Source organism: Schistocerca piceifrons, chromosome 4 (assembly GCF_021461385.2).
Source record: "Schistocerca piceifrons isolate TAMUIC-IGC-003096 chromosome 4, iqSchPice1.1, whole genome shotgun sequence".
In the NCBI taxonomy this organism is placed as follows: domain Eukaryota; kingdom Metazoa; phylum Arthropoda; class Insecta; order Orthoptera; family Acrididae; genus Schistocerca; species Schistocerca piceifrons.
In genome coordinates this window covers 351,536,804-351,555,877 of record NC_060141.1, presented here as the reverse complement: position 1 = coordinate 351,555,877, position 19,074 = coordinate 351,536,804, and the positions used below count along the sequence as shown (strand labels likewise).

At 42.8% G+C, this 19,074-nt stretch overlaps 1 protein-coding gene across 1 annotated transcript in view; it reads left to right on the top strand.

The window, feature by feature from the left end:
* Window positions 1-18,620, top strand: part of LOC124795829 (protein spire-like) — an 80,607-nt gene extending 61,987 nt beyond the window's left edge. Inside the window, exons 8-9 of the mRNA XM_047259911.1 lie at window positions 10,467-10,762; window positions 16,527-18,620. Coding sequence (XP_047115867.1) covers window positions 10,467-10,762; window positions 16,527-16,710 — 480 coding nt within the window. The 3' untranslated portion in view covers window positions 16,711-18,620. The remainder of the gene's footprint in view (window positions 1-10,466; window positions 10,763-16,526) is intronic.
* The last annotated feature ends 454 nt before the right edge of the window (window positions 18,621-19,074 follow it).

The window sequence follows — 19,074 nt, the reverse complement described above, 5'->3', positions numbered from 1 at the left end:
TGCAATCTGGATCAAGGGTGAGGACACGCTATCCATATTCCTCCAGAAACTCAACAGCTTCTCACCCATTCACTTCTCCTGGCCCTACTCGACAAAGAGGGCTACATCACTACCTCTGTCCATATCAAACCTACTAACCAGCAGCAATTCCCCCACTTCGACAGCCGCCACCCATTCCATACCAAGAAGTCCCTTCCATACAGCCTAGCCACCCGTGGTCTTCGCATCTGCAGTGATGACCAGTTCCTCTCTAAATGTACTGAGGGTCTCACTGAAGCCTTCACTGACCATAATTATCCTCCCATCCTTGTACAAAAACAAATCTCGCGTGCCTTATCTTTCCAGTCTCCCACTGCCTCCCAAAGTCCCACAGTCCGGCCACAGAGGACCATTCCCCTCTAACTCAGTACCATCCGGGACTGGAGCAACTGAATTACATTCTCCGCCAGGGTTTCGATTACCTCTCATCGTGCCCTGAAATGAGAAATATCCTGCCCACTATCTTTCCCACCCCTCCTATCGTGGTATTCCGCCATCCAACGAACCTACACAGTATACTCATCCATTCTTACACAGCGCCTGCTCCCTATCCCTTACCTCATGGCTCATACCCCTGTAATAGACCTAGATGCAAGACCTGTCCCATGCATCCTCCTACCACCACCTACTCCAGACCGGGTCACTAACATCACCTATCCCATCAAAGTCAGGGCTACCTGTGAAACCAGTCACGCGATTTACAAGCTAAGCTGCAACCACTGTGCTGCATTCTATGTAGGCATGACAACCAACAAGCTGTCTGTCCATATGAACGGCCACCGACAAACTGTGGCCAAAAAACAAGTGGACCACCCTGTTGCTGAACACGCTGCCAAACACGATATCCCTCATCTCAATGACTGCTTCACAGCCTGTGCCATATGGCTCCTTCCCACCAATACCAGCTTTTCCTGAATTTGTTCTTGTAACTCTCCTGGCCTCAACCTTCATTAGTCATTGTCCTCAACCTTCAGCACCTTCCCTGTTCCCATTCCAGTACTACACAGCCCTCTCTTCAACCCACACACTTTTTACTTGTCTTCTCTTCCGTTACCTCCCCCCCCCCCCCCCCCCCCCACGTCTCCCCACTCTCCATCTAACCTGTCGACTGCACCTAGCCGCCCTACCCTTTCTCCATCTAGTCACTGCATGCTCCCCAGCAGCACTCACTGTCCGCCACCCCTACCCATCCAGACTCATAACTGGGTGGTAGTCATGCCAATGTAAAAGGCTGAACAGCATGTACATAATTTGTGGCATATGACATTTCATTTCACAGGTAGCTCTCCCTTTGAAGGTATATGTTTTACCAGTTACAGGGGTGGAATAGGTGGTGGTAGGAGTATGCATAGGGCAAGTCTTGCAGTGGGGATGGTCACAGGGGTAGCAGCCATAGTTATTCTAGGTTTGTTTTCAGTGTATATTGTGCTGGGACTAAATATCTGCTAATGCCATATGTATGATCATATGTCAATGCCCACCACACCTAAAATTGTTTCAATTGCCCTCCCAAGCTCTGCAATATTGTTTTCAGACTCTATGCTCCTTCTGCACCCCTCCCCTCCCCCCTACCCTATGGCTGCAACCCATGTGACCATCTCTGCTGCAAGACTTGCCCTATGCATCCTCCTACCACCACCTATTCCAGCCCTGTAACTGGCAGAACATATACTATCAAACAGAGAGCCGCCTGTGAAACGACATGTCATATATCAGCTGTTATGTAAACACTGTTCGGCCTCTTACATCGGCATGATTACCACCCAGTTACTAGTCAGGATGGATGGGCCTAGGCAGTGTGTGTACACAGTTAACACACAAATCCTGTTGCTGAGCATGCTGTACTTACACGACAGTCATGACCTCAGTTTGTATTCACCACACGCATGCCACACAATAGTTTCTCAGATCTCTGTAGCTGGAAACGAGCACAAAAACATTTTTTTGGTTCTCGTCATCCACTTGGCCTTAATTTATGTTAATTCTTCCTGTCTCAGAATTTCTTCACAGCAATTTCTTCACTACATTTCAGTTTCATTTTCTGACCTGTCTATTTTTTATCATCCCCCCTCTTACCTCTGTTACATACAATGCACTTAGCTTTTCACTCTTATTAACTCATGCACAGTGTTTTAATAGTAATCTCTGTCTTGCATATTTACCCTGTAAGCTTTCAGGTTTTCAAATCTCATCCAGCACAGTCTCCAACACTCAGTCTTTCCCTTCTCATCCCGTCTGGTAAGTCTCCCCTGACCTGACTTTCTGGGTGACTTTCCTATTACTTCAGACAGAAAGTTCAGCTTTAGAAGTAAGTCTTAGACTAAAGCTGCCCTCAACCCATAGTTCCATTCACCACATGAAGTACCATGGATGCAGTTTTGTGTAATTGTTTTCAGTGTATATTTTGCTGACATTTAATATCTGCTAATGCCATATATATGATCATATGTCAATATAATGGGTTTTATTATTTTTGTGCTTATGGCTATAAGACTGTGGTATGATTTGGTCATACTCTCATTCAAGTTGTTTTTCTTTCCATTAGAAGTCTTTTATAATCATAAGTGGATCAAAATAGGGGAAACAGTTTCAAAGAAAAACTTTTTCAAGGCTGGGTGGTTAAGTGCCAGGCTGCAAGCCCAAAGCTCTTGGTAAATCCTAGGATTTTTATCTGTCACTTACAACCTCTTTTAACTCCGGCAGTGTCTGTTGATATGAAAATCGCCAAGTTGCAGCAGTGTTCAGAATCCACATCAAACTGCAGGTCCCCCGATAACTGGCTGCTTTAGAACACAGCATTAGTAGAACCATAACGTCTTTACACATTGTTGTAAAATCTGAATAAACATATCTTTTGTGAACATGTGATCGGACACCATGAGTTCCCAGCTCTTGCAGCACTACTTCTCACTATGTGCTGCAGATCTATCTATCTACTATTTTTTTATTTTTTCCATTGGATGGTCTTCTTTGTCCTGATTGTGCTTGGATCTGGTTGATTTTGTGCATTCATTTTCTTACCTTCCAGCCTTCTACAACTTTTCATTATTAATTGTACGGCCCGCTTGCTGGGTTTGACTTGCTACTTCCTTTCTAAATTTTACAGAAGTATGGATCATGCAGGGAAAGTCATTTGACATGGCATATATTCCACCTATGTGCCTTTCTGTCTTTGCACCATTTTATCTTGCAATGGTTTCTGTGCCCAAAAACCAGCACAATAGCCATTCTGTTGGGTGGAGGGGGTTTCAAAGTACCTGCGTGGTGATAGCCCCCCTGAACACGCAGAGACTGCACTGTTGGTGTTTGAGCTGGAAACTCCCCACATAAGTCAAGAAGTACATGCCCACCAAGGCTGGGCACATGGGGACTCCGGCAATGGTTTACTGACCATTAACTATTGCTGTGGCTGGGAGGCATCCATGGGGAGAGCCCCTATTCAGAATGGGGTGGTACCATGGCTGAAATTTGTACACAAAGAAAATTAGACTTTCTTCTGCTGGTGGTCACACAGTCTCTTCTGAAGCAAGACTTATTATACTGCGGAGAGATATGCCTCCAAAATGTTCCTTCCCCTGGCTACTACATGGAAGGAACTTAGGGCTCAGAGACAAGGTGAAAAATACTCCCCCCAGTACTTGGTATGTTCTAGGACACATGGGAATTCCTCTTTGACTATAAAGCCTTTGTTCTTTATTGAACGTTGAGGACACATTTGGGGTAGTAACAGAAATTTCAAAAATGAAAAGTGGCTCTGTTCTACTTTAAATGGCTTCTGCCACTTTGTTGTGAGTGCTGCTCACCTCCAACAAGCAGGATGATGATGTCATTATAGTTGCACATAAAAGTCTCAATATATTACAAGGTATCATTTTCCATAGACGAGGTGTGCATTTTGGCATTGTGCTTTGGGGACTAAAAGACAACAGAGTGGATACTGGAGCCTTCATCTTAGCCTTTAAAGGTGACTCATTCCCTGAGAAGGTGAAGGTGATGGTGTGTCTTTGTGATGTCAAACTGTATACTCTTCCTCCCACGCAGTACTACAAATGCGTAAGATTTGGAGACATGTCTACACGTTACAATACCAGCTCTGTCTATAGGAATTGAGGCCTTCAGTTGCACGTAAACCCTCCTTGTGCCCCTCCCTCCATTTTTGTCAACCGTGGGGAGCACAATTTCCCTTGTTCACCAGACTGCATCATTTTCAAATGTGAAAAGAAAATCTTGAAATACAAGTCCCTTCACCGCCTCACATATCAAGATTCCAAGAAAAAAAATATGATCGCCTGCATCCTACACATATGCCAGTCCTCTTCAGTGACTGTGCTACACCCTCTGTCTCTTCTATACATATGGCCCTCAGGGTCACCTGACGGCACCTGCTCCCCTGGTGGTTCAGGGTCCTCCTCCTACTGTTTCCCCACATCCTCTCTAGAGTTTAGATTCCCTGTCCACCAGGGATGTTAGTCCCCAGCCCCAACTGGAGAAGCAACAACCTCTGCTAGCACCCTTACTAGGAAGGGGTCCCTCAGGACTCTCATTTTTAATGACTCTTCTGATCTGCAACCAAATGCTAGCCAGAAGCCGAAGGAGTTGGAGGTTGTAGGACTTCGTGTTCCTCATCTGTCCCAGATTCTGTGATAGACAAGTCCTCACAGAATTCTAAATCGTCTAAGGACAATAAGTAGTCCTTCCAAAAAAAGGGAGATTGTGATGGACCCCATGCCGCCAGACCCCACATTCCACCTCTGTATCCAAGGCAGTGTTCCTGGTAGCCCCTATGGATCTGGACTCTCCTGCCTCCAATGAAACCTGATTTGGAACAAGTGGCAAGGTATACCTTCCCAACCAGTGGCAGCAGGTGGTACTGAGGCATGACTTGCATCCTTGGTCCCTTCGTGTCCCCACAGGATACTTTAGGCTTGGTCCTCCACTGAAACTGTAGCTGTTTTTTTCAACCACTTGGCTGAGCAATGACAGTTTTTGTGTACTTGCCCTGTTTCTTTGCATTTTCCTTCCAGTAATGCAGATCCCTACTCTTTGCAGCTATTGGGGCTATTATAAGAATCACACTGACTGTGAAACAGCTTCGGGTGGTGTTTGCGTGTACATTCTGGATTCTGACTACAGCAAATACACTCCTGGAAATGGAAAAAAGAACACATTGACACCGGTGTGTCAGACCCACCATACTTGCTCCGGACACTGCGAGAGGGCTGTACAAGCAATGATCACACGCACGGCACAGCGGACACACCAGGAACCGCGGTGTTGGCCGTCGAATGGCGCTAGCTGCGCAGCATTTGTGCACCGCCGCCGTCAGTGTCAGCCAGTTTGCCGTGGCATACGGAGCTCCATCGCAGTCTTTAACACTGGTAGCATGCCACGACAGCGTGGACGTGAACCGTATGTGCAGTTGACGGACTTTGAGCGAGGGCGTATAGTGGGCATGCGGGAGGCCGGGTGGACGTACCGCCGAATTGCTCAACACGTGGGGCGTGAGGTCTCCACAGTACATCGATGTTGTCGCCAGTGGTCGGCGGAAGGTGCACGTGCCCGTCGACTTGGGACCGGACCGCAGCGACGCACGGATGCACGCCAAGACCGTAGGATCCTACGCAGTGCCGTAGGGGACCGCACCGCCACTTCCCAGCAAATTAGGGACACTGTTGCTCCTGGGGTATCGGCGAGGACCATTCGCAACCTTCTCCATGAAGCTGGGCTACGGTCCCGCACACCGTTAGGCCGTCTTCCGCTCACGCCCCAACATCGTGCAGCCCGCCTCCAGTGGTGTCGCGACAGGCGTGAATGGAGGGACGAATGGAGACGTGTCGTCTTCAGCGATGAGAGTCGCTTCTGCCTTGGTGCCAATGATGGTCGTATGCGTGTTTGGCGCCGTGCAGGTGAGCGCCACAATCAGGACTGCATACGACCGAGGCACACAGGGCCAACACCCGGCATCATGGTGTGGGGAGCGATCTCCTACACTGGCCGTACACCACTGGTGATCGTCGAGGGGACACTGAATAGTGCACGGTACATCCAAACCGTCATCGAACCCATCGTTCTACCATTCCTAGACCGGCAAGGGAACTTGCTGTTCCAACAGGACAATGCACGTCCGCATGTATCCCGTGCCACCCAACGTGCTCTAGAAGGTGTAAGTCAACTACCCTGGCCAGCAAGATCTCCGGATCTGTCCCCCATTGAGCATGTTTGGGACTGGATGAAGCGTCGTCTCACGCGGTCTGCACGTCCAGCACGAACGCTGGTCCAACTGAGGCGCCAGGTGGAAATGGCATGGCAAACCATTCCACAGGACTACATCCAGCATCTCTACGATCGTCTCCATGGGAGAATAGCAGCCTGCATTGCTGCGAAAGGTGGATATACACTGTACTAGCGCCGACATTGTGCATGCTCTGTTGCCTGTGTCTATGTGCCTGTGGTTCTGTCAGTGTGATCATGTGATGTATCTGACCCCAGGAATGTGTCAATAAAGTTTCCCCTTCCTGGGACAATGAATTCACGGTGTTCTTATTTCAATTTCCAGGAGTGTACATGCCAGTCAACATGACATTGGAGGCTGTGGCTGTTTGTGTGAAACTATAACATATCTTCTTCCCAATGAGGAAGTGTCGCAGAACAGGTTGCATAACAGTTGTCTCAGCTCCCCTTACCCTTTGTAATATTGGGTGACTTCAGTAACTGCAACCCTGTACATGGTGGAATTATGACCATTGGCCATGTTAAAGCTGTTAAAACTTGTTGCTCGCAGAGCTCATTCTTTACCTTAATACTGGTGTTCCCACATACTTCAGTTTGGCATATGGGTCTGATTTGGCCATTGACCTTTCCATTTGCAGGCCAGGTCTTCTCCCATCCATCCACTGGAGAGTCTGTGATGACGTGTGCTACAGTGACCACATTTTCCAATCGTTTTGACCCTCCCTTGGCATTACTCATTGTGATGTCCAGCCAGATGGCCTCTCTCCAAAGCTGATTACGATGCTTTCATGACTGCTGTTCTCCTTAGCATCCCCCCACAAGGAGGTATTGATGCAGTTTCCAGAGCACAACTACAGCCGTTGTCAGCAATTGACTCAGTGATCCCTTCTTCCTTGGGATTCTCTCAAAACAGTGAGCCAGTGGCTGTGCTGGTACCTCAAGTCTTGGCTCCATCCACAGGTGGTTTTTGCCAGTGCAGTTCTACTGCTGACAATTTGCCTGTTTGTCAGTTAGTTTTTGCCCCATATCAACATCTTATGGCTGTGCAGTCTACAGTGTCACCCTTCCTGTATTCTGACAACTATTGCATGTACTATTGCTCCTCAGCTGTGGGTGTTGCTGAATGCCGATTGTATGGTGCCATATGAAAGGTGCAATCCTGGGCTCTCACTCAAGACTTCTTTTTCCACTGCCAAGACATGTCATGCACTTCAGTTCCCATCTTACTGTCCATCCTCAACCAGAACTCTACACTGAGGGCCAAATGCTCAATACTGTAGTCTTATTAGGTTTTGGGATTGGTCTTTGATACCCAGCTGACGTGGCTTGCCATCTTCACCTACTTCAGCAAACATGCTAGTCTTCCTTAACACTCCTAACAGTCTCCATAATACCATCTGGGATGCAGACTAGTCTACACTTCTGTAGCTCTGTGAAGCTCTAATCCTCTTTCACCTTGGTTATGGGAGCCTGAAATATGGCTCAGCATCACTTTCAGCTGATGTGGGGTCCAACTTGTGAGAGGCGCCTTTTGGACAATCCCTGTGAACAGGAGGCTGGCGTGTCTGCATTACAGAGCAGGTACCAGCAATGGCTGCTCATTTATGCAATAAACATTCGCTGTTCGCCTGAGCATCTGAACTACTGTGTTTTTCCTGCTGGGAGACATATTTCCTACAACAGAGGCCAAGGTTTGTAGTCATGACCTTAGTTTGCATACAGAATGTTTGATCTGAACTCCATCTTTTCCCCCCACTGTCGCCTGTCAGGAATCACATGTGCCCTGTCCTCAGATCTATCTCTACTTGTCTTTTGAACTGAAAAACTCGATCGCTATGGTTTTTTTGCCACGTGTTCCTGGACATCCTTCATGTATTTCCAGGTGCAGGCGTGATATTCACTGACAGTTCTACAGTTGATAGATGAACCAGATTTGCCTACACACTTGGAAGATGCAGTGAACTACACCCCCTACTGAATGGATGCAGTGTATATCAGAATTGGTGACCATTGTTCAGACCTTTGGTCACCTTTGGTATTACACTGGCAAGTCATTGTTAATCAGCAGTGATTCATTGAGTTGAGTTGTAATCCAGCTGTCAACCAGCACTACCTTTGGCACACATTTGTTATGACTATCTAGGATTTCCTGTATGAAACCCACCATGCTGGATGCTTGGTCATCTTTCTATAGACCCCTGGTCACGTGGAGATCCCTTGGAATGAAAATTCTGACCTGTTGGCCAAGTTGGAGATGGGGATATGGGAACTGGACCTCCAGTCAACTCTGTGCCGACAGTTGTTGGAGGCTTGGAATGCAGATTGGTGTGGTCTGATTTCTCTGAATAAACTGCAAATCATAAAGGAGATAGTGACCGTGTGGCAGTCTTCCCTTCGTGCTTCTCATAGGGAATCTACTATCCTAGGTTGGCTTCACGTTGGCCACACTTGGCTGACCCACAGCCACATCGTCTTAAGTGAGGATCCACCCAATCATCAGTGTGGTGCCCATTTCAACTTGCTGCCACACTACCTCTCATGCCAGCGGACGATTCCAAAGCAGCTGATCTGATTTTATGTTTTACGTGTGGAAATGGTTTTCACTCCTCTCTGTGGCATACGGCACTTGCTCCAACCCAAGGGGCCCATGGCTGCACTTGCTCAGTGGTCCGCCCTGCCTTCTGCCCTTACCACATTTTTAGATGTTCGTACAGTTTTGTACCTGTAACTGGTTAACAGGCTTATTGTCATTGTTGTCTTTCCTGAGATTTTAACACATGTTGCTAGCTTTCTTGTGGTAATGGAGGATGTGGAAGTGCTGTCCAGATGCAGAGAATGTGTGTCCAGTTGCATAACTTGTCCCAGGGGCCTTCAGCTGCTTTCTGGGTTGGGCTACTCTCCCCCCCCCCCCCCCTTCATTGTTTTAACACTCTCTAACTTGTACTTACTTATGTCTGTTGGCTGTCTTGATTCTTGGACACAATTGAAGCCATTGGGATTTGGCTTGTGTTCTTCCTGTCTAGGGACTATTCCCAGCTTGACACACAAAGGGCTAGTGGACTGATGACCTTATAGTTTGATCCCTTTAACCCCATCAGTCCACCTATCTGAACAATTATTCTCTGGATTACACACACACACACACACACACACACACACACACACACACACACACACACACACACACACAGGCGCGTTCATCTTTGCTTGCCAATGCTTATAAAAGAAATTATGGGCCATTCGCATCCACAGTACTAACTTCATTGTATGGAACTCCCAATAAATATTTTTTTTCTGAAAGTGTGTTATTTGTATTGACAATTGTTAACTTAGATTTTAACAGTTCTTGTGACAATGCTCTGTTTTGTTAATAACATAAAACAGCTCCTGGGAAAGCTCTTTCTCCAGATATTGTTGGTAAACATGGTAAATATAATACTGAAATGTGACTTCCTGACAGATTGTTTACTTCCTTAAAGTTCAACGCTGTTGTCTGATCTTATATTTATTTGCATAGCCATACAGTGATATGTGGCCAGTGTCATTAATTTGAGTAGTTTTTGAAGCTATTGTACTCCAACTTTTTGTGGAGTTGCCTTTTGTAACAAGCCCTATCATTTTCTAATAATCTTTTACTCCATTGTAGATTACCTTTGTATAAACTCCTTAAAAGTAATGTTTTAGGTTGTTTCATAATTAATACTAGCTGTCCAATACAACTATTTCATAAAAGTCAAGTCAGTTTATGGATTACACATTTATTCAAAAGTCCTTTTTTGACTCTTTTTTTCCATGTCCCAGAGACTCCTCTTGGGATGACCGATGAATACAATGTAAAGTAATTTTGGAGCTGTCAGTATTGTGTCCCAAGTTGTTCATGTGTTATCATGATGAACAACTGCCTGGTTGAATTCCCGTCACATACACATAATGGTATGTAAATTTTTTCTGGTAGTTGTCCATAATGATTATCGACCATATAACAAGTGCTAATAAATTCTGCCTATATCACACTGAATGTTCAGGAAGCATACAAAGTGTTGGTTAAAGATCAGAATGGACCTACAAGAAACCTTCAGAGGCACAAGAACATCATGAGACTACCCGATATGTCTGCATATCATGACTATGTTTCCATGTATTTTTGCTGCTTGTAATAATTACATTAATAAAATATGTTTCAACATCATTTCCAGATGAGGATACCAACTGAACATTTCTCCAGAGTACCTGTCTTTGCTTTGAGTCCGGGTCTGTCATCTCCAGAAGAGGAGACAAAGGAGTCATTTCCAAGGTCGTTGATGTCACGACTTATGGTTCCTGACACAGCAGCACGAAATAGTGTTGGGAGTGCACCATCCAGTCCACATCTTACAAGAGGCGAATCAATGTCTGCACCACCTTCTGCTATGAGCTCTAGCATGACGGGCAGCATAGAAGGACCACAGTCGTTACCTGCCATGAGTCCTGCATCTACAGCCAGTGAAAGGAGGTATAATTAAATCTTATTCATTTCCTAGGTGTCACCTGCCTGCTAAATATATCCCACACTGTACCTGTACAAATCTCTCCAATGCAGTATGTTGCTATGTGACTTCATACAATTCCAGTGCAACTCTGAAACTGAAGTAGCAGCTTATAATTTTGCTTATCTTGGTCATCACCTGTTTGGCATCCATAGTTCAACATCTTTTCCAGTTTAGAGAGAATTACATGATGTATTTATATGTTTCACTAAGAAATGCTGCTTTTTATTCTTAAATGTTCATAGATATAAATTATTTGACAGTATCATTGCAAACAGTATGATGGGAGGAAATTAAGTAGTAAAATAATAGAATACATTTGTCTCCATGTGTAGCATGGATTTTGGAACTGTAACAAATTATTTAAGTACACAAGCAGGAGAATGTTAATGACATAGAAAGTATGTTCTCTGGTCTGTAGCACTTAGATCAATAAGTATGTGAACTTTATGTACAGTAGTTGATTTTCAAATGCTTGCATTGCTTGAATGTATATAAAAGATGTCATAAAAAGGAAAGTGTTTCATGCTCAGTTAATTATAATTATTTAGTGCACACACAAAAATCAGATTTCAACAAAAAGCATATATTGGATAAATACCGTGAAACAATACAAAATAGGATGACAGCATGTGTGCAATCAGTAGTAGGTTAGAATTCTGATGTGGTGCATCTGTGAAGGAAACCACATAGAAGATGCTAGTGTAACCTATTTTAGAGTACTTTTTCAGTGTTAGGAGACCTTAACAATTAGGCTTGTAACAGATATTGACAGAATTGAGACACACACTGGTCAAATTGTAACTGATAAATATATTCCATACAACAATGTAACAAACTTCAAGGGAACTTAAAAAGAGAGTGATTACATGGAAGGCAGCAATGTTTACACGAAATCCTGGTGTACAAAATTTAGAGAACTGGTTTTAGAAGTAGGCTGTACAATAATGGTTGTTCCACCATTGTGTGCAGGAGAGCTTCTGTAAAGTTTGGAAGGTAGGAAACGAGGTACTGGCAGAACTGAAGCTCTGAGGACGGGATGTGAGTCATGCTTGGGTAGCTCAGTTGGTAGAGCACTTGCCCGCGAAAGGCAAAGGCCCCGAGTTAGAGTCTTGATCAGGCACACAGTTTTAATCTGCCAGGAATTTTCATATCAGCACACACTCTGCTGCAGAGTGAAAATCTCATTCTGGATTGTTTATATTGTTTAAAGATCATGAGAATAAGTGCCCATGGTAGCAAGGCCACGGACATGGAGAACGTTAATGTGCAGAGGGGAGCATCCACAGACAAATGCAAGAGGTATAGTGATGATTGGGCAGGAACCGTAAAAAGATGGTGGATGAAATGATTAGTGTTATAGATATAGGAAGTGAGTGTCTTTAAGACCTGTTGGAGATGAGGGTCATCAAAGACAGAGGATCTTTCTGTATGGTCATTATGACCAGCCACAAAAAAGGAAATTAGCACATTTTGGCTTGAAGTACTTTGGGAATGAGTAAGAGGTGGGTGTGGGAGGTTATACTAGTGTGAGGGAGGCCAGAGGTCTGAGTGACCAATGTTACAGATCTAATGTTTGAGTAGCTGGTGGAGGTTGCATTGAACTCCAGGAATGGGACTGTATATGTCAGGTATGTAGGCACTGGTGTCAGTATGTTGATGGAGTCTCTCTCTCTCTCTCTCTCTCTCTCTCTCTCTCTCTCTCTCTCTCTCTCACACACACACACACACACACACACACACACACACACACACACTTTATGATGAAAATGGTGGAAACCTTGTCTAAAAGTGTCCCCAACTTTTTGTGCTAAAACTGAAACAAGTGATAGTGGGTCAGAAACTGATATTAGGGTGGGAGAATCAACAGTCAAAACGACATATTATGTTATGGTCACACAACGCTTTCATCGCATAAGAACAATGTAGTTCATAGTAATTGTTCAAAGCGTTGACCACGAGTCTCGATGTATATGTGGCGTATACAGTTCTGCCACACACTCACAAAGATCCCAGGTGTCTGTTGTACACTGAAACTGACAGTGAGTGATAAACAGCATAGACCCCTAACCACCAGACAGACATACTGTACATAACTTAGCTCATAGCATATGTGTCATGTGACAACGGCATCCATTGCACCGGCATATTAACCCCCCCCCACACACACACACACACACGCACACACACACGCACACACACACACACCTCTCATCCCTACTACCAGTTGTCTATTGCATCACACAGCTGGCAATGTGTCCATCGTGAGGTGTGTTACTGTGTATAATGCATGAGATGATAAGATGGAAGCCCGCATCTCGTGGTCGTGCGGTAGCGTTCTCGCTTCCCACGCACGGGTTCCCGGGTTCGATTCCCGGCGGGGTCAGGGATTTTCTCTGCCTCGTGATGGCTGGGTGTTGTGTGCTGTCCTTAGGTTAGTTAGGTTTAAGTAGTTCTAAGTTCTAGGGGACTGATGACCATAGATGTTAAGTCCCATAGTGCTCAGAGCCATTTGAACCATTTGATAAGATGGAACATTACTTGTGATTAGGTTTGGCAGACATGCATTTAATGTGTGGTGCAGCAGGATGCAGTGCCTGTAAAGCATCACAGATGTACGGAGGATGTTTTCCCAACAGCCATCATCCTAAGTGGAAGAAGTTTATCTTCATGGACACCAACTTATGAGAGACAAGATCATTTACACCACAGAGATTCAGCCAAAGTTACCAACAAAGACATGTCGGAACAACCTTTGAGAAGATGGTATTGGATCATGTGACTGACAGTCCAGGAGTAAGCACCCACCAGCTTACCCATAGAATGCACACTTTGAATGATACAATGTGGAGAGTACTGGTGGAACATGTATTACATCCCTAACACAGAGCATGTGCAGGCATTGGGGTCAATGGACTTTGAGACTCTCGTTCACTTCCTTCAGTGGATTACCCACCTCAGTGCTTACAGTTTGTATTGTTCACAGGTGAGGCCTCATTCACCCATGATCGTGAATTAAACAGCCACAACAGCCATGTCTGAAATGAGGACAATGCCAATGCCCATGCCACTCACATTGGTGGCTACCAGCAATGATTCTCTGTCTACGTATTGGAAGATAACCTAATAGGACCTCATTTGCTGCCTCCCCATTTGACTGTTCCATTTTACTTGGTGTTCTTGTGAGGTGTGCTGCCACAGTTCTTGGAGAATATACACGTTGATGTCTGTGGAAGGATATGGTTTCAACATGACAGTACACCAGCCCACTTCGATGTTAATGCCTGCAAGGACCTGAGCAACATGTACAGTCATTGTTGGGTTGAAAGCACCTGTCTCATGGCCAGCGTGATCACCAGATCTCTCGCCTCTGGACATTTTCTTCTGGACTTACATCAAGAATTTGGTATACAGTGGAGCAGAACTTCATGTACCTTTGCCATGCATGCATGCATTGAGACTGGCAGTCATCACTTTGAGCATTTACTGAGAGCATGCATTGAGACTGGCAGTCATCACTTTGAGCATTTACTGAGAGCTATGTTGTTGTTATATGGTGTGTGCTGTGTACGTCCATAATGCAATTAATACTCATTTCCAACCATTGGTTCCATTTCTCAGTATAATCAGTTGTCGACTCACCATCACCTGATTCAATTTGACTCAAAAGATTTGAGACACCTTGTATAGGAAGAAAGATAAGATCAAGTGTGACTTTATGGTCATGAATAGCAGTTCATTCCGTAACAGTGATTTTTGACTCTGTGAGAACAGATTGAGGAAAGGAAGGTGATGCCAGATTGGAAGTGAGGGTTCCCTAGAAGATTAGTGTCAGGATGGAAGGGGTGAAGAACTGTTGTTCCGTGGAGGTTGCAATTGTTTGAGTTGATGTTCTTCAGTTCGATATTGGTAAGAATATGATGGGTACTTCAATGCTTCTTTTAAAGGGAATGAATGAAGGAAACCTGGTCCTTCACTAATCCTCCATGACTAAACTTGTGCTTGGGGCTACAGATAATGATGTTGAGAGTAGAGTATTGAGTTTCTGAATGGGTCAGGTGTTTGGTAAGTTGGTTAATGAATGTGTTGAGAGGCACTGCCTTCCTGATCTACCCTGCCGCATGTATTCCCAGAAACTTCATTCACCCCAATGTCCACCCCACACATGCAATAAAACACACTGCTTCTAAACACCCTCTCTAGACCATTTTCCATCCTCATTTAGTTATTAGCACTGAACATCACATGTCTCCACCACTGTGCTCCCTCCCTGTCCAATCCTTGCTCCATACATTATACACCCTCCCAGTTGACACACACATTTATGCTCACCCTGTTCATGTCAAACTGACAAATTTTGGATATTCAGTGTCTCTGTTTCTCCAGGTGGGTGTATCATGATGTTTATGTTAGTGAGTATAAGCTCGAAAGCTAGTGAAGTCTGGGCGTTCAGAATTGTCTGTGACACATTTCACAGTCGACTGCAGGTGACCAGTTGCCTTTTTTAAATTTTTTTTTCCTTCCTAGATTTCCATTATTGTAAATTCTTATTTATATTTTTAGACAAGAAGGTTATCCCATCATCTCACTGGTATCAAGCCCAACACCTCCTTTCTAATCCTCTTCGCCAGCCACATTCTAACCCAAAACTCTATTTTTCCTTCAAAGGAAGATTTCGTATCCACCAAACAACTTCAGCCATTTGTGGTTTTGCAATGACAGCCTCTACTCTTTTCTGCAGAAATCTAAAATTTACTACCAAATTTGCTTCAATTGGTCCTTCTCAACTCTTCAAATCACTTCATGAAAACTGCAATTAATAGCAATCACACCAACCACTATTACATTTAGACAGCTGTCACTAGTTTAACATCAAAAAGTTATGTAGAAATAGCTTTACAAACAATATGCTGCACATCTAATCCAGAGACAGATTTCCCACACTATCTTTCCTATGACATCAACCACTCCATCACTACTTTGGACCAGTCACTGACCAATATTTATCTTATCACTCAGGCTTTGAAATACTAAAACAAAACCTTCACCAAGGCTTTGACTGCGTCTTGTCATGTCTGGAGAGGAGATCAATCCAATCCAATCCAATCGCTCTCATTTCTGCACCATGTAGAACAAAAGATAGGAATGTATAGTGTGAAAGAAGCTGCAATTGCAATTACTATGAAGTGTCTATGTGGAAAATTTAAATAACCAACTGTCTACGTAGAAAAACAACTTGAGCACCCAGTTTCTAAACATGCTGGAAACTACTACCCTAAAAATACAATAGTTATGCCAATACCCTAGTCATGAGAGGGGTGCAGGTTAATGATTTCCAAATCATCCTCCTACTAACTTTCTCTGAGAGATATTTGATTCCTTTCATTTATTAAAATATCCTGCCCTATTATGCCATAATTTCAGTCTGGATTTGGCTTATTCCCTGTGTCACAGGCTGTTGTGTATTAAATTATATGAACAAGTCCTGCAGATTGATATCATTCAAAAAAATTATTCATCTGTGAGACTTATGAGATTATGTTGCTCAAAATATATATCTAGCAGCAACACAAGTCATTTAACTTTTGAGTGTTCCAATGGCCTGAGGATTTGCACCATATAAATAGATGTTTGTTGTGCTGTTACGTTTAGCTCTTTTGAATTATTTTCACATTCAGGAATAGTTCTTGTTAAAATTTCATTTTCCAAATGTAACAATTTATGTTACAGGAGTATGTTGAGCCGATCAAAAACACTTGGGCGACCTGAAACCAAGAAAGATAAGCTGAAGGGCCTCCAGATGACAGTCTGTCATGACTGCAAGACGATGGTCATACAGATTATTAAATCATCACGCACAAGTCGCAATAATGCCATTAGACACCTTACATTAAACCTTTCTCCTGTATACTGAAATGTTAAAGATGTGTAAAAGTTGTAAATATCCTAGATGAATAAAGACGTCTGTACCTGCACTTGACCTGTTAAACCCAGGGTAATATTGTGTTGTTAAGGACTTTGTAACTGGAGCCCAGCTATTCTATATCATCCCAGCCATCAAATGTATATTGCTGTTTCTTTACATAAATAACAAAATGAAGGCTGACAACTAAATGAAGGTGCTGTGCAACCCCATGTAAATAATTCTGTACAATAATTTAAAACTGTAATCATTTTCATTTTCTCTCATTTCTTTATTTATTTCTGTAATTTTTTTGTCTGTCGCACATAAATGTGTAAAACTGCATCCCTCAACATTTTGTTGAGTGAATTATGGAAGTGTTACAAAGCATCTGAGACATAAAAAAGATTGCATAATTTGCTGAGTTGTCTTATATGGTTTAATATTTTGTTCTGTCATGTTACTGAAACCTAAGACAGGCATAACATGTCTGTTGTTCTGACAGTGTGTGTCATTCTTGGTCCTCACTTAAGGAGTTTCATGAAAATTTTGAATCTCTGGAGTGTGAGAATGAGGTTAAAAATTTCAGGGTCATTCACAAAATTAAATTTTCCACACAGTGACTGCAGTTATAGTATCAGTGATACATTGCTCTGAATCTCAGAGAAAGGAAGATCTGAGATCTGAGTTTCATTAATGTTCATGAAATGATTTGTAAATAAGGCATGGAAAAGTGATGACTGTAAGAAATGAATGTATCTTTTCATCTCGTTGAAAAATCTGTAGAAGTTAGGTCTGTGTCAGACTGGTTCTTTCTATAGTTGTTAGTGGTGAAATAGTTCTGGTGATCATTCCTAAAAATATATGTCTAGAGTAATGTGATACTAATATTTATTTAAGACCTAATGAATGATCTAATTTGATAATATGCTGTAGATACAATGTGTGAAAGCATAATATAGTAGTTGTATCAAACAAACTGTTGGGAATAGGAGATAATTGTTGAAGAGTACACAATCAAGTGCACAGCTTTTTTATTTTAAGAAAAATCCTGTAAATCTCCTACAATGGCCTTCACATATAAGCTAGTTACACATTGTTTAGATAAAAGGAAAAGCTGTGAAAATGTAGTACTTACAAACACCCTCCTACACAAGATATTGTGCAACAGAGAGATTCAGGCACTTTGCTTTACCATATAATTTAATACTGCATATAGTTTGTCACAGCTTGATCTGAATCCTGTTTGTATAATTTTTCATAGAACATTTGTTTGTGCCATTCAAAAGTACAGTAAACTTGGATACAACCAGAAATGTTGAATAATTTTTTAGAAACCCACAGTATTTTTGTATAAATAGTGTTATTACATTGGGATTTACGTTACATATGAGATTCTCCACACTTCAAAATTGTATATACTGTCTTCGTACAGGAGTCCAGAAAAACATAGGCAGCACAGCAAGGAGAAAGTAAGTGATGACTAAAAAATCAAAATTGTCAGCATAGACAATAATGAAGAGATGAGTATTTTAAATGTGAAGGATGATAAAAATAGGATCGCTATATTTTAATTAACAAATGTTATTTTTATACCTGAATTGTTGTATAATTATTTGCACTCTGTTGTCATTTAAATTGTTGAAATGGTTGTCACATTATTTTAAAACAATTTCCACATGAATATGATCTGCCTTTTAGATGTGATTCTCATCCTTCACCTTCACTTTCATAAGTCATACCCTTGATAGGAGTGTGTGTGGAAGGAACACAGACATTCGTAGTTCACAACAGTATATGCCTCATATTTGTACATACAGGTGTGTACGGTTTTCTTCTACTGTAATGAATATGCTCATTTCCTGTCCTGCACATTGTTATTAAAACTGTGTTCCCTTCAATAAAAAGATTGAGTTTTTTAATTGAATGATCACATGATTTTCCATATCCATTCTGATATTTTGTAAATAAGCCATAAATAATTAAGTAAACAACAATGTTCACATTCTTTTCAAGGTGGTGCACAAGAAGTCAGCATATTTCTAAATTTAAACAACAGAAGGAGTAAAAGTACGCCAAAGTTTACAGTTGAGGTGTTGAGCTGTCAGCAGGAACATAACCTAGGTGTAAATGTTTATTAATTATTTATATGCCTCTGAGTTGCTCAAGACCTCAGCTGTACAATGAGTCCAAGAAAGCTACTGTTTTCACAAAGTGTGCACAGAATCAGCCAAGTGAAAAATGTGTGCAATACGTACGTTTACTCATATATAAAAGCCAATTTTGGAATTTCCCTTTGAGAGACAATGTACAAGAAGCGTGTTCCAATTCAAAGTTCTAGATTCACTTACATTACTGATCACATCGCTTCTGCAT